A 15,415-nucleotide genomic window follows, 5' to 3' on the forward strand; every position below is an offset into this window, starting at 1 on the left:
TATATAGTAAAACAAAATATATATATATATATATATATACATATATATATAAAATATATTAAAATATTAAAATGATAGAGAAATTATGTGTATTATATTAAGAAACATCTTTAAGAAACATCTTCAAAAATTTATAAAGAACACTGAAAGATACCTTAAAATTGTCTTAGACAATTTTATTTATTTATTCGGCAACGTTTAGAAATTAATACCTTGTTAACTATTGCGAAAATTGCAAAGTGGTAGAGAACTTTTCGACTCAGTTTTTTTATTAGGAATAGCACTGTATAATTAGTGAGAGTTATTTAAGAAACACCTTGTAAACACTACGCTGAGGATTCTCGAGCATACATTTCTCCACAATTGATTAATTAATCGAACGAGCCTGCGAACAAGCGCGCTGTCGCATTTCAGGATTGTAATCATTAAAAGTCAGAATTTACCAACGGTTCGTTAGCGCCGTGTGCGAGCAAACACGCTCATAACATTCAGAAGTTACTTCCAAGCTGGAAGAACATTAACGCAAGTTTTTGTGCATGTTCAGCCGGTTGCTTCTAACAGCGTTGTTATTTGTCCATCTGTAGCATAGTGAGACTCCATAAGAGATATACCTACTCCGTTATGCAGCTGTCTTCCTCGGACTGTCAACTCTTTGGTGGATCATTATAATTGCGACTTCGTATCATGCTCTTCACTAGATCGCTGCACTGCTCTATAAGCAAAGCTCTCTCTGCTTTGAAATTACCTCACTTATATTTCTTTAATTCTTCAAACTTTTGAAACATATCTTCAAAAATTTTGAAATAATCTATTTTTTAATCAATAATTTATATTTCTTTGGTAATAACAATTTAATTGTTTATTTTATTAGTATCTTCTCTCTCCGAGTTCTACGTATTTTTAATAGATGCAAGTAAATAATTTGCCTAATAAAGTAATTGCAAAAATGTTCATGCATTTATAGAATTAATAAATTTATAAAGTCTTGAAAAATTAATGAATTACTTTAGGAGAAATTAATAGAATTATAAGATCAAACTTAATCATGATTTTAGGAGATCGATTTATGCTATAAACTCTCGGAACACTAAGAGCTAAATTGATACGAATGATACGAATAATTACCAACATTTCGATTGAGTGGATAAATCCAATTTATTGGAAAATTTTCTTTTTTAATCTGTCTATCTCTACGATATTATCGCTCTCTTATTAAATCAAACGGTGTAAACGAATGACGAACGAAATTGTTAAAAAAGGTTCGCGGCGACGTGGGAGATCGCATGCAAGATCTTGCTGCGGCGGCGAGGATCTGCAGAGCCTGCAGACCTTGAATCTGATCGGACGCGGGGGTGGAAGCAGTCGGCAGCGCAGTCCTAATCCTGCGACAAGTGGTCCAGGTCAGGATCAGCCAGCATCCGTGGTGGACTACAGACGACTAGTGTTCATCAGCTCGGACTCGTCGTCAGGCCGCGAGGAGGACGATGCCGACAGTAGTTGCTCGAGCTCGTCCTACCTGAACGGACTGCCGCGCAACGGCAGTCACCACCATCATCACGCGCAGTCGCTCGAGGACTGCGACTGGGACTACTTCGAAAGCGGCTCTCTGCCGTTGCCAACAACACCGATTGTCACCATCGGCGCTGGTGTTAACATCGGTACAGCGGATATCATCGGTCAGGACGTTTGGAGTTGCTGCCCAGGACGCGGTTCCGCTGCTTGTCAGGTACTTCTATAATATTATAATTCTATATATTATATCATATATTTCATCTCGCATACGTTACGTTTGGAAGAAATTTATTAGATTAGTGCAGAAGTTTGACGTACTTTTATAAATAAACCTGTAAGAAAGATTACAATTTTCGTTATATTTTTTTTCATCTGAAAATTCACCAAAAGTTCAAATATTCAATATTAAAGATTTTCAAGAATAAGTCTAATAATATAATTCTAATAATATAATTCTCTTAAGCGTATGATTTGTAGTCATTGTTTTTTAGCAGCTTTCTGAATCTTTTTAATTAATTTTTATTTTAATAAATTTATTTATTTAACTTAATATAAATCGTACGTTAAAACATAAATTTTTATTTACGAAATAATTTCATATAAATGAATTGAATAAAAAGATGATGTTACGCGCGATGAGAACAGTTTTCCATGAACATGAACACAAGTCATGTGACCGCGACTGGGTGCCGCTGATTGTGCATCCGTTTGACAAACACATTGCTGCAGCTAAATTAATCATTCACGTTCTACTAGCGAAGAGAGTCGCACGGCAACTATGCGGAATTCACGGTCACACTTTGTCAATAAACTCGAGAACTCGTATATTGAGCGACGCCTCACGTTGATTACAACGATCGATAAAGCGCTTCGTACTGAATTGCCACTGCTACAGCTTTTGAGTTGTTAATCCACATTTCTCTATTTATATTTCTTATAAGTAGAATGTATTTATAGAAAATAAATTATTTAACATATTTTTTTGTGCGCATTAATTAAAATTTTAATAATATCAGAAGACAATTTATTTTCTTAACGCAAAATTTGAAATTATATATATATATATATTTTTTGATCGATATAGGATACATCACATTTTTTTTGTTTACTTATAATTTTTGTTTATAATTATTTTTTGTCATTTATATTTCGCGACTTTTTTTAATAGAGGAGATAGTAGTATTATGCCCCCCATTTACATTTTATATACGATAACTTGTTTGTATAATCAAAATTTAAACTTAAAACTTAATGATTACATTCGTGAAAGTATTGTTCAATCGATTCTAAACCCAAAATTATGAAACATTTATTACATACGACATTATTTATAAAAATATGGCGACACTGCATTAATGACTCGAAAAGAAATGATAAATTGGCTTCCTAAAATAGATTCAAAAAATTGGTTTCATTTAAAAAAAATAGTGTTTGATTACAAAATTAAAAAGTAAATCACTTTAGAATGTATGCAAATAAAATGTATATACGTTATACACATAATTTCTGCATATAAATTGCTCAGTACTAAAAATAGTACACGTAATCAATACGCATAGAGGGCCACATTTTAACAAAATGCCATGCTATTGTTCAAATTTGCATAACTCAAAATATGTACAGTCAAATAAAATGTTAAATAAGCAAACAACACATTCCAATATACATATATGCTTGTGATAATACGCTCAAGTTTAAGAAAAATGAGGAAGGAGGTGTAATTAAATGCTAAAATATATCTTAGAAACATTTCAAAATACTTAAAAGTAAAAATGCGTTGTAAGTGCTGACTATTGAGTGTTGGCATATTAGCGTCATGATATGACGAACTACTGAATAAATAATTTCATAAGTAATCATTAAGATTCCCTATATAATAGTGGGGACATTAAGAGAGGCCACAATATCTACACTGGCCATAATACCTTCTCCTCTACTTTCATTGATTGAAAATAAAAAAGTATATCATATTGTAATTTCATATCTTATATTTTAAAAATAGATTTGTAAGCAAAAATATAAGATGTGTTAAAATTTTGAACAGTAGTGTGGATGTAATTAATCAATTTCAAATTAAATTGACTATAGAGCCATTTTATTTATTCAATGGAAAAAAATAAATAAATTACAATATTTTAAGTAAAATAGGAAGATAGAGAAAGATAACACTTTTCAAGATAAAATTTCGCGAGCTATCATCCTGTCGTTCTATTCAGGCCTGCGGTGGTTCCCGAAGTGCGAACGTGCTTCCGGTACCGGTACCTATACCGGTCCCTGTTCCGTATCCAGTGCCGGTACCGGCTGCTCTGTGGACCGGTGATTTTGCGGCGGCTGCATCATCCATGATAAGTCGCAGTGACGGTCACGCCGAGCCAGGAACTCTGAGGTTACGAGGTGACCCAGCGGCACCTTGGTTCGCCTGGCACCCTCGATTCAACCAGCCTCTTCATGGCGCACGTCTAGACCCCCGGCTCGCTGGCGCCTTCGATCCAACCACCTGCACCTTCCGCCCGCCTGATCAGGTGTTGACTCCGAGATTGTACGGTCCAATAACTGAGACAATAACGACCGCAACGAATCTCGAGTCTTCTCAAATAAGTCAAGATGTGAGAGATGAAGCAAACGTCATATTGAAGACTGAGAAACTTAGAAAGGAGGAGAACTTGCTGGCGAAGGACATTAACGAATCTAGTTCCTCTACTACAAAGAATAAAAAGAAGTTAGAAGAAACGAAGAACATCGAAGCAGAGGACAAGGAAGAAGAAACGGAAATGAACGAAGAGGCCACCTGTGAAGATTCCTTATTGTCATCTTTCGAGAGGAATGCACAAGGAATATATCAGCACTCGCGAGAGGATTCGGGCAGCTCGTCCGGAAGATCGTCAGCAGATAGCAGCGATCTGGAAGAGGATTCCAGCTCGCATAGATTCTCTAAAGTATTTGTGGTGAACGATGACTCGCTCACCAGCGACAACGATATCGAGGATAATGAAGAGAATGATTCCGATTCTGCTGCGGAAGGTGGTGTGACCTTGAAACGAGTCACTGCGATTCCTGAAGAAGAACCGGTAGTGTTGCAACATATAAGACTATTAAACGAAGATATATTCATGGAAAATGAACGAGGAGTAAACAAGGACGAATTAGAAGAATCTAAAAGGCATTCCAAGACTTATATCTTTGGCAATGACCAGCTTAAAAGCGACGATAAATCATTGGATAAATCTGCTGCTAATTTAATTGACAAACGAAAAAGTCGCAATAAGAAGATCGGAAGTGATAACGATGATAAACGACTTCCTCTCTTACTACAACGTCGATCGATCCCAGAAGAGTTATATCTTGCAGATAATAGTGATTGTTCTGATAATCGAATCGAATTGAAATCCATAAGGATGCTCGATCCCGATAGCATTGATCCACCTACAGTTATCTTGAAAGACGAAAAAAAATCTGTTTCGAAAATACAAATTTGCTCTGAAGCTGTTAATACATCGAAGGAGATTTTGCAGAATGGTCTGATTGAATGTCCAAAATCACCTTCAAGCGACACCTGGGATTCAACAATTGTACCAGATTCTCTCGAAATTTCTGGAGTTTCTTCCGAAACTTCAGTTCCTCGAGAGACTGACATCGATTATCGAGACAGATTTAGAATCTTCGATAACGGACAGATTACGCGATCGATCATAACAACGAATGATTGCGAGAAGCAAGGAGATAAGCAGCGTTTATCGGAGGCAGATTGTTCGAATGTCGATATCATTGCCGACGCGTTTACTGACAGTTGCACCAGCAACGAGAGCAACACTACAGGTAGTGAGGTGAGCAGCGACGAGCTTCACGAATACGAAGTGACTCCGATTGAGTCATCCTTTGATTACAATAACGAGATCGCCGCAATCAACGACGAATTACTATATCAAATTGGCAAGAAGAAAATTGAAGATATTTCAAAAGGAATCAAGGAAAATGGTTATCATCTTGGCAATAATCATGATGACAAAACAAGTCCGACAATGACGAAAAGCGGCGCCAAGCAGAGCGTACAATCTGAAAGACCGATCAGCGGGCGGTCTTCGATAAAGTCGATGATCAGCGCGAAGGACGACAACGACGACAACGACGACGAAGACGACGATGAGGGCTATCGCTCCGTTACGTGTCGTCGCGGCGGTCAAGATGGCGGGCCAGGAGACAACGACCCGACGGCGGTAGCGGCGGGTGAGGAGCGTGCACAAACAGACATAGGCGATGCGATATTAACCAGCAGGATCCAGGAGATGATGGGGAGCGCGGAGGAGCAAGACGGTAACAGCAAGGTGGACATTGCGCATGACGGTCCGGTGAGAGGCGAGATTGCCGTTCAGGTGGGAGGAAATGGTGATGGTAACGGTGTTAGTGGTAGTGGTGAATGCTCCGAGGAGGGGGACGCGACACGGTTTCGCTCAGTCGAGCGACGCCCGTGCACTCGGCAGGAGAATGGATTCCCAGCTGACGGCCAAACGTCGGCCAAGGACCTTGCTAGAGACACAGCTCAGCACAACAGCAATAACAATACTAGCGGTAACAATAAGTACAGAAGTCTCGTGATGATTACTCAAGAAGCGTCCTACCAGCCGGTAAGCGTCGTCACGTCGGACACCACGACATTGCTGCAACCGGATGAGATCCATTCGGTTGGAAACCAGGGAGGCCTGGCCGGCTACTTCCAACTGGCATTGGAGGCTGCGAGCGAACCGCAATTACATCGTAAAAACGCTCCGCGCAAGCCACTGATGGTGAAAAGATTACCAACCGCAGTCGCGGTCTCCGCCGTCACGACGAGTCATCAATCAGCCGAGCCTGAAGTGGATAGTGGATTGAGTGTCGGTAGCGCTAGTGAAAGCGACGACGTGTCCGTGAAGAATGTGCCGAAGCCGCTCAATTGTCGACAGGAGAATGCGGATGACGTATCGAAGGATCGTGAATTACGTGTTTCGTCACAGTCTAGTGATGATAATTCAGGTACTGGTGGCGTTATTATACTCGAAGAAGGTTTGGCTGATGATGATTCCTGGGTGGAAGAAGTATCTCATGATGAAGATGAACCGGGCGCGACTACTGCCACGGAAGAGAGCTCTGAAGACGAAGCTAATAACTTTGGCGATCGTGAAGAAGAACTCAGAGGCTATCGTAGACAAGCGATTGATTTTACCTTGCACACGATCGTCGAAGAATCCTGTGAGGAGAGTGAAACGGAGCCCAGTCTGGCTGCGGGAAGTCCTTCGAAAAAACCGCGACCACCTTCTGCTTCAGATTTGGAGAAATATTTCTTTTTTGGATTGGGAGGTGATGGAAATAGCTCCAGTATAGGTTCGCGCGAAGTCGACAGCTTGTCAGAAACCTCATCGATTTATTCCGAAGGATTGGAGTCGCTCGGCCAAGACGAAACTAACGGCAGTGGTCAAAACCAGGACAGGTCGAATAACAGTGACGGTTTTCTAAATTCTTCCAGACTAGAAAAATATTATCTATCAGAATTCCTCGGCTTCGATCAGGATAGAAGAGATTCTGATGGTTCAGTAGGAAGTGATTCCGAAGGTAGACCAAGTCCAGAAGCGCAAAGAAGAAAAAAACTAGTGCGTGCGAGAGGTACAGGCAGATCTCATAGTTCTTCTCTGGATAATTTGTTAGCTCTCACACAGAGCTCCCAAAACCTGAGCTCGCAAAATTCTCTTCAAGATCTAAGCCTTAATCAAGACGTGCAGGAAACTCAATCTGAAGGTTCCTCAACAGAGACTGATGGTACTGAAGACGGGCAAACTGCTGTATTTGGCACGGACGGTCAATTCGATACAGTAAAACGCAAGAAGAAAAAACCGCGAAATCTGGGAACTCAAAGTCCACGCGTGTCAGATGATCGGAACAAGACGCCGGAACCTAGCAGAGAAATGACGCTGATGAACGAAGTCGTAATGGAAAACGAAAACGAGGAGAATTCTGAGGACTCGGACAGAGCGAAGACTCCGCAACCAGAGTCCGTTCTGTCTTCGTCTTCCTCGCCGTCCACTCTTACAAATAATAGCAATACATTGAATGCTGCCTCGTCCTCACAAATGGATTCAAGAAATTCGGTTTCGGTGAATTCAATTGATGGTCAACGATCGAAGCAGCAATCGCGGGATTCAGGCTTTGTTGGTAGCTGCGACGATCTTCTTCAGCATCAGAAATTGCCAGATGAAAACCAAACAGGTGGCATTGGAAGTGGTGGCACTGAGGTCGATCAAGAAGCCGACAAAGATCGCTCGCTCAATAAGATTACGGAGCATCCTCAGAACGCAAATCAAAACGCTATTAAAGAAGGAGCGACCGGCAAAAGCAACTTGAAGCATCCGGTGAATCATGCAAGTCTTCCACACCTGGCGAATGCCTCACTGTCTCGTAAAGATAGTTTTAATAACTGGTCCAGTGATGAGGAAACGAATCTCATGATGTCAAAGATGCGGCAGTTCTTCAAAACGATGGTGGCCAATACGAACGGTCAAGGACAGAATGCTACCAGCGCAAATTCCGGTGGTGTTTCTCCAGCACCGAGTCCTCGACTACCAGGTTATACCTCGAAAGCACGACTCTGTGTCCAGAATCGCACTAAACCGCCGCAATTGGTATATTTTGAGAATGAGCTGACACGATTGATGAAGACGGTGCCGGGAATACGTGACGAACAAGTGCGAGAGATCGTTGAGTATCTCAGCTCAGAAGATACGTGGTCGGATTCTTATGATAGTTCGGATTACACTAGCTCCGATCTCGAGGGCGCTGCTGGAGGTCGCAGATCGGCCTTGCAGGAACAGATCTCGCAAAGTTGTCAACAAATTATCAGTAAATTTGACACCACTTCCGCTGGCGGTGACGCAACTCTATCGGACAAAGAGAAGGAACAGATGAAAGGACCTGGGTCAGGTTCTACGATACAACCTGCGCCTTGTCTGGGTAGGGATACTGCTTTCGTTTATCAAAAATTGGTACAGAGTTTCACAAAAATGGCCGGTGACGGCGTGAGTTCGGACGCTAATTCTACGCCGCACAGTAGTCCGCCATTGATCGCCAAAGTAATGCACCACATCGGCAGCCGGCTAGTAGCGCTGATGCACGAAGTTTCAGAAGGCGGACCGACCGCGCATCATCCTTCTACATGGCGACGATATTCTCAACATCATCGAACCCCATCTTCGGCGTCTACCACCGAAGACGATGATTCAACATCCGATTCCACTAATGCGCCCTCATCAGCGCATTTGCTATCAAGATCAAAGTCTCACGACCCCTTGTTGTTGATCAACAGTCATCCAGCAGTCACCACCGGTCAAGAAGGGGAAGAACGAGAGGCCAGTGACTACGAAAGATTCTCTTGGCGTGGCAGCTTTGAGTCTACGCTTATGGCTGCCGACTCGAGGACAAAACTGAGCCTGTTAGCATGTTCTGGTGACGTCAGTAGTGGTGGTAGTGTCAGTGCAAGTGCAAGTGCCCTGGCCGCGAAGCGGCGTAGCGCCGGCGATTTGCTGTTCAATCCGAAGAGCTTTTCTAGAGAACAACTGGACAGAGTAAGGAGTTGCGGTTCGATCGGTGGCGGAAGCGGGGCCGGAACCGGCGGAGCTGGCAGCGGCTCTGTCGAGGAGAGGATATGGAGTAACAGGAGAAGATCTTCCGTTCCCGATGCTAACACCAGGGGAGAGTCAGGTGAGTTTTAGCGTGACTATCTTTACGTATATGTGAATGGATGGAAGTGATGTGCACTTCTCCACTGCGGAGTGAGCTCTCGTAGATCGTATTACATAGCGGAAACAGCAGTAATTAGCATTACAGCTTGATTTTGCCTCGCCAACTTAAAACAATCCTGCGGGTTGCTCGAGCGTTCCTTTTCCGCAATTACGTATGGTGCGAACTGAGCATGTTAGACGCTACAGTCAGATCGGTCCTGATAATAAGGTTGTATTTTATGTGGAATGAATAGAGTAAACGCGCACGCAGCGGCAAGTCTAATGTAATTGTACTTATATTGGTAAATTAAGTCGGAATTAGGAAGCGTGCAAGCAACTGCACGCCTTGTTTGTGTGTTTTATACTGCACGCGATTCCGATTCTATTTCAGTTAGTTCCACACAAGCAAAAATAAGATTTATTGATTTTAAACAGTAAAATACGTAACAAAGATAATAAAATAATGAAAGTACTAATTATGTCTTATAAATATTTCATGAATGATTTATTAAATTATTATTGCATGCATTATTGTATTAAAATCAAATAGCCCGAAACGAAAAGTTTCACCGTAATTATAAACGAATTTAATTGAATTATTGAAATCTGCGATAATTTTCAATATATAGAGGAGAAGATGGTATTTAAATGGTTAATGTAGATATTGTGGCTGCCCTTAATATCTTTGCTATTATATAGCGAATCCTAATGATTATTTATGGAATTATTTGTTCAGTAGCTCGTCGTTATATCATGACACTAATATGCCAATATTCAACATCCAGCACTTATTATAACGCACTTTTTACTTTCAAGCATTTCGAAACGTTTCTAAAGTATACTTTAGCATTTAATTACACCTCCTTCTTCATTTTTCTTAAACTTGAGCGTATTATCACATGAATATATATTTGAGTGTGTTGTTTGCTATTTAACATTTTATTTGACTGTATATATTTTTGAGTTATGCAAATTTAAACAATAGCTATTTTTCTAATGTGGCCCTCTATTGATTACTCACCTCTTTTTTGAGATTTTCATATCAAAATAATTATTTAATAATCGATTGTAATGATTTCTACTATAACCTATAATTTATTATATATTACTTTTAGTATTATGTACTATTTTTAGTATTGAGATTTTTAGTACTGTACAGCTTATATGCAGAAAAAATTATATATACGTATATATATTTATTTGCACACATTCTAAAATGATTTACTTTTTTGTTAATTTTGTAAAAATCAAACACTGATTTTTTTTAAACAAAACTAATTTTGTAAATCTATTTTTGTAGAAGGCCACATTAATTGTCTGACTCTTCGAGTCATTAATGCAGTATTGCCACATTTTTACAAATAATGCCCTATAAATGTTTCGTAACTTTGAGTTTAGAATCGATTGAACAACTCTTTGACGACTGTAATCGTTAAGTTTTAAATTTAAATCTCAATTATTAATCAAGTTATTGTATCAAATATAAATTGTGGGCCGTAATACCACCATCTCCTCTATATATATATATATATTTCATATATTCTGTATGTATTTTATATAGATATGTATATATATATATATATATATATATATATATATATATATATATTTATATGCATAAAATATAGAAATGAGAAGAAAATTATTCAACGTTTAATATTTTTTTATAAAATAATTTTTCTTAGACTTTGTCATCCTAATTATGAATGAATGGCATCTCATGAATGCATAATATTTATGAATAAGTAATTTCCATACACGTTGATGCGTACATGAATCACAAGTACCAATAAATAAATACTTCCAATAAAGAGATTAAATGAAATGGAACGACATTATATGCAAATAATAAATAGTAAATATACATACACACACAGTTGAATGTCTAATAAAATCACAAATCGCTCATTATATTTAAATTGTACTTATAATATACAATCATGTAAATCGCAAAGAAGCTATTCATCTTTCACGAGACGATTACTCATTGTACTTTCACGTACATTGATACCGTCAACATTATCCGACAAAAGAACAACTATTAACCATCAATGCAGGTGCATCAGCCGGTGACGAAGATACAGAAGATGAATTGGAATATGGTGGAGAATCTCGAGCAACAACTCTTCCACGTGGAATGCAATCCGCCATCAGTGCGGCTACTAATTCCTTACCGCGACTATCTGTGCCGAGCGCGCCGACTGGCCTGACGACGACATCGTCGTCGTCGTCATCTGCAACAGCAGCAGTGACGTCGACTTCGTCATCGATGCACAAGGCGCACAGTGTCTACCATTTCCTGCCACAGCACAGCGGCGTCAAATCCGCTCGGTATCGACCTCCCGGCTTCGCCAGAAACAGCAATATCGGGTCCGGCGGGATCGGCAGCGGACCCAAACGTGCCGTCAGCGCACCGGGTCTGCAAGTTTCCGGCTCGCAATCGACCACCAGCAAGCGGGACAATTCCAGATCGAGGAGGCAGCAGACGATGTCGCTCACGTCGGGTAGGTCATATTATATTCATGTTTCTTTAAACGATCGCCCACAAGGTGATATAAAAAGTCGAATACTTTCTAATTATAGATTTCCTGACGATTTCATCTTTTATTATATCTTTATTTCAGGTGTTACATGCTTTATTCTTCTAATTTTTCTTTTTTTATTTAAATGAATACATGTGAGAAGAGAACGTGTGTGTGTAATATTTTAATAGATGAATTCTTAGAGTTTCTCGTATACTGAAATTCTGATTTTATTTCTACCAATGTACTTTCTCGTAAAACTTTGGGAAGGTAATCTTGTAATTTTAATGGACAATCTTTATAATGGGAGAAAGTATGCGACTTTTGATATATTCTTACAGTCATCAATTATAGAATATTCTGCTATTTTAAATCTCATTACATTTACGGTAATATAATAACATACATGAGTGATCATCATTTATTATGTGTAATGTTTTATTAAATTATTTTTTTATTATATAAAAATGAAAAATGACGGAGAGAGAACGTAAATCTCTCACGTTGAAATCTGTTGAAGGCTGGGTTTTGAGAGACAAGGAGAAAGCGCGCATGGATAAAAGGAAATTCGGTCGGTGGATACGTGTGATTCCCGCGTGATAAATTAGGCGGTCGCATCGTCACGCACACGTGGCACGCGCCATGCAAATGATTAAGTGTAAATATGAAATTATACGGCGAGCGTTGTCGTAAAGAAAAACGCACGGCAAAAGAGAAACCGTTTGTAAATTTCTTTCTAGGTGAACGGAAAGTTTGAGGAAATTCAAAACGCATAGTTTCTCAGTAATCTTATCTTATCTATGCTCAGCCTGTTTACTGGATGAAACAAGTAATGACTTTTTCGAAAAAATTTACTTACTCGATAAAATTTTATGATATATAATATTTATTATAAGCAAAATTAAATCTTTCTAAAAACTTTTATCAAGAAGAAATTGCCTGTTACACTTCAAAAATGTACTGTTGAACGATCTGATCGTGAGAGAAAGAGAGACAAGGAAAGATTATATTGTATACTTATACATTTTACATGCGAACGTGATTTTTATCTGTAAACTTGAGCAATCCGAGTGACGGCAAATTCTTTAGTTGTCTCCTCTGAAGGCGTAAACGCTGCGAAAATCGGGATAACATTGCGAAAACGTGCTACTCGTGAAATTTGATGTAATTTTAAGTCTGAGCTAATTCTCCGACATCTCTTTATACATTCGTTGCATATATAAACACACACACACACACACACACACACACACACATATTTGCTTTTTCTCTGGCATAAATTCACTTAATTCATTTACGATTATGTCATGATTATCCATTGCGTCATACACCATAAAGTTTCATTTTCTGGACATCATAATATTTTCTTCGCCAGCACTTGATTATAAAACACGATCATGACATGCAACCTTTATGAAAGTACCTTTTATCCTTCCGCCAATAATGTTATATATATCTCTTTAAAAAAAAGAAGAGAATAAGTAGATTTCATAATATGTTAGAAAAAAATATATATCGAAGATATAAACTATAAAATCAATAGATATTTCAAGGAAAAACTTTTTCAGGAAAAGTTGAAACCTTAAATATATGATAAATAAGAGACAAAAAAATATAGTAAATCCGAAACTATTCATTTTATATATAAAATATACGTAATTAAAAAGCCTATTTTAATTATTACAATTAAATTATTATAATATGAGATACAGAAATCAAAAGAACTATCCAAATATTCGATTATTAAAAAAATAATACGGAACGTTACAATAAAAAAATAGCTGATGATTTTATACAAAAATAATTTTATTTTCTAATAATAAAAATCTTTGAAATTAAATTCTACGAACGGATATTAATTTGCAGACAAACTTTAACTAGAGAAGAACGAGTCTTTGTATCCATCCTCTTGTTTATCAAATTGGAAAATATGTCCTTCGTTTCTTTGGAAATCAGAGCTCTTCTGAAGACGAACAATTTCTCTTGCGTTTCTCCAGTTTCTGAAGTATCATATACGGAAGCAATCGCCTCCGTTTCTTTTTCTTTGCAAAATACGAAAAAACGCGTGTGCCGTTTCATTTCTGCAGAGAATGCGCGTTTTTATGCAAACAAATAGAACGTGCGCACTGATAACGTGGCGCATTCGTTCAAGTGCTCGTTCGTGTGTAACAGGTGCAACTGCTTTATTACGAGGTTTCCCTTCTTTTCTCCGACATCCCTACCGAGCTCCCGCGCGACAATCGATAATGCCACGCAAGAGCCACTCCTCGCACCCGCACGCACTCCGCATGTGCGTACCTATTGTTAAACCTTTCGCCCTGTTACTCTCATAATGCGATGTCGTAAAAGCAACATTTGTTCATATTCAACATCGCAAATTCGCTTGCTTGTAACGAATTTAATTTATTGTTCCTCAGTTTCCACTTTATTTACCGAATTTACGTGTAACATGTATTTTCGTGAGTATTTGCATATGAATAAATCAACAGTTTGAATATTTTCGTGCACCATTGTGTGTTTGACCGGCTTATCGATCGATGAAATATATCGCAACGTTTGTCGAGCATTAACCCAGTCTACTTTTGAATGTGAATGTCTCTCGATAATAATCCAGCCTAGCTATGTTTTTCCTGCCTACATAACAAGTTATCGCTGCTAAAAATAGTGGTTAGAGAGAACCAGTTGCAACTTCAGATATCGTTAAAAACGTTCTTTGTTTTGGTACTTCTCGCTAAAAAAATATATTCTTATTTCTTATAATAGAGAGAGAGAGAGAAAGAGAGAGAGAGAGAGAGAAATTAATCTATTTCTTTTAATATATCTAGGTTTTATATGGATCTTTCAATCTAAATACATACATTTAAAGTTATAATAATTGTATTATCTTTTCATATAATTCTAATGTCACGATAAATAAAAGTTTTATATTAATTATTTTTTAATTTAATATAATATGCAATATATAACATGCATTATGCAATATGTAAGAATTAATATATTTATTATATAGTTTTATTTAAAGCTAAAACAAATAATATTATTTACAAAATAATTTTTCTACCCGTATTAATAATGTTGCTTTAAACTCAGCAATTATCTATATTAATTGCAATAAATTAACTTTACTCCGATGAAATTCAGTTTTTGCTGTTCAATATAGTATCTAATGAAATTATAAGGTCGTTGCCACTCCCGATTCCAGTTGCGTCTCTCTCCAATAACGGAGAAAATCGCCCTTTAACTCATGATTCGAGGAAAAAATCGTGTGCATAAAATTTCATCATCGAACAATTATTCATTCATGTATGAAATTCTGTTTACGAATAAGTTTCGTTTAAAATAGAATTTAATTAAATTTGAATTAAATTTTATATAACATTATCTTAAAACATTATTAAATTCCCTTCAAAATGATCTATTATTTTTTTAAATTCTGCCTATAGACTTCTAGCATTTATCTAAAATGAACTCGGTATCTCCTAATAGAGGCCTTTCCTCTAATATTTAGTTTAAAGTAGTTGATATGTATCTGATGGATAATACAGAATAAAAATCCTCCTATAATTAAACGTCAAAATAAAATCTTGTTCTACTTGTGCTCCTTACTTTGATAGTTCCCTTTAATATACAGTATTACAT

At 37.9% G+C, this 15,415-nt stretch overlaps 1 protein-coding gene across 2 annotated transcripts in view; it reads left to right on the plus strand.

Annotated features, from left to right (window-relative positions):
• Positions 1-15,415, plus strand: part of LOC105151231 (uncharacterized) — a 62,842-nt gene that overhangs the window by 32,536 nt on the left and 14,891 nt on the right. For both annotated transcript variants that reach the window (XM_087409818.1, XM_087409819.1), the window contains exons 9-11: positions 1,260-1,726; positions 3,729-9,234; positions 11,312-11,758. In XM_087409818.1, the coding sequence (XP_087265944.1) occupies positions 1,260-1,726; positions 3,729-9,234; positions 11,312-11,758 (6,420 nt within the window). The remainder of the gene's footprint in view (positions 1-1,259; positions 1,727-3,728; positions 9,235-11,311; positions 11,759-15,415) is intronic.

Source organism: Acromyrmex echinatior, chromosome 9 (assembly GCF_024713525.1).
Source record: "Acromyrmex echinatior isolate Ae372 chromosome 9, ASM2471352v2, whole genome shotgun sequence".
Classification (NCBI taxonomy): domain Eukaryota; kingdom Metazoa; phylum Arthropoda; class Insecta; order Hymenoptera; family Formicidae; genus Acromyrmex; species Acromyrmex echinatior.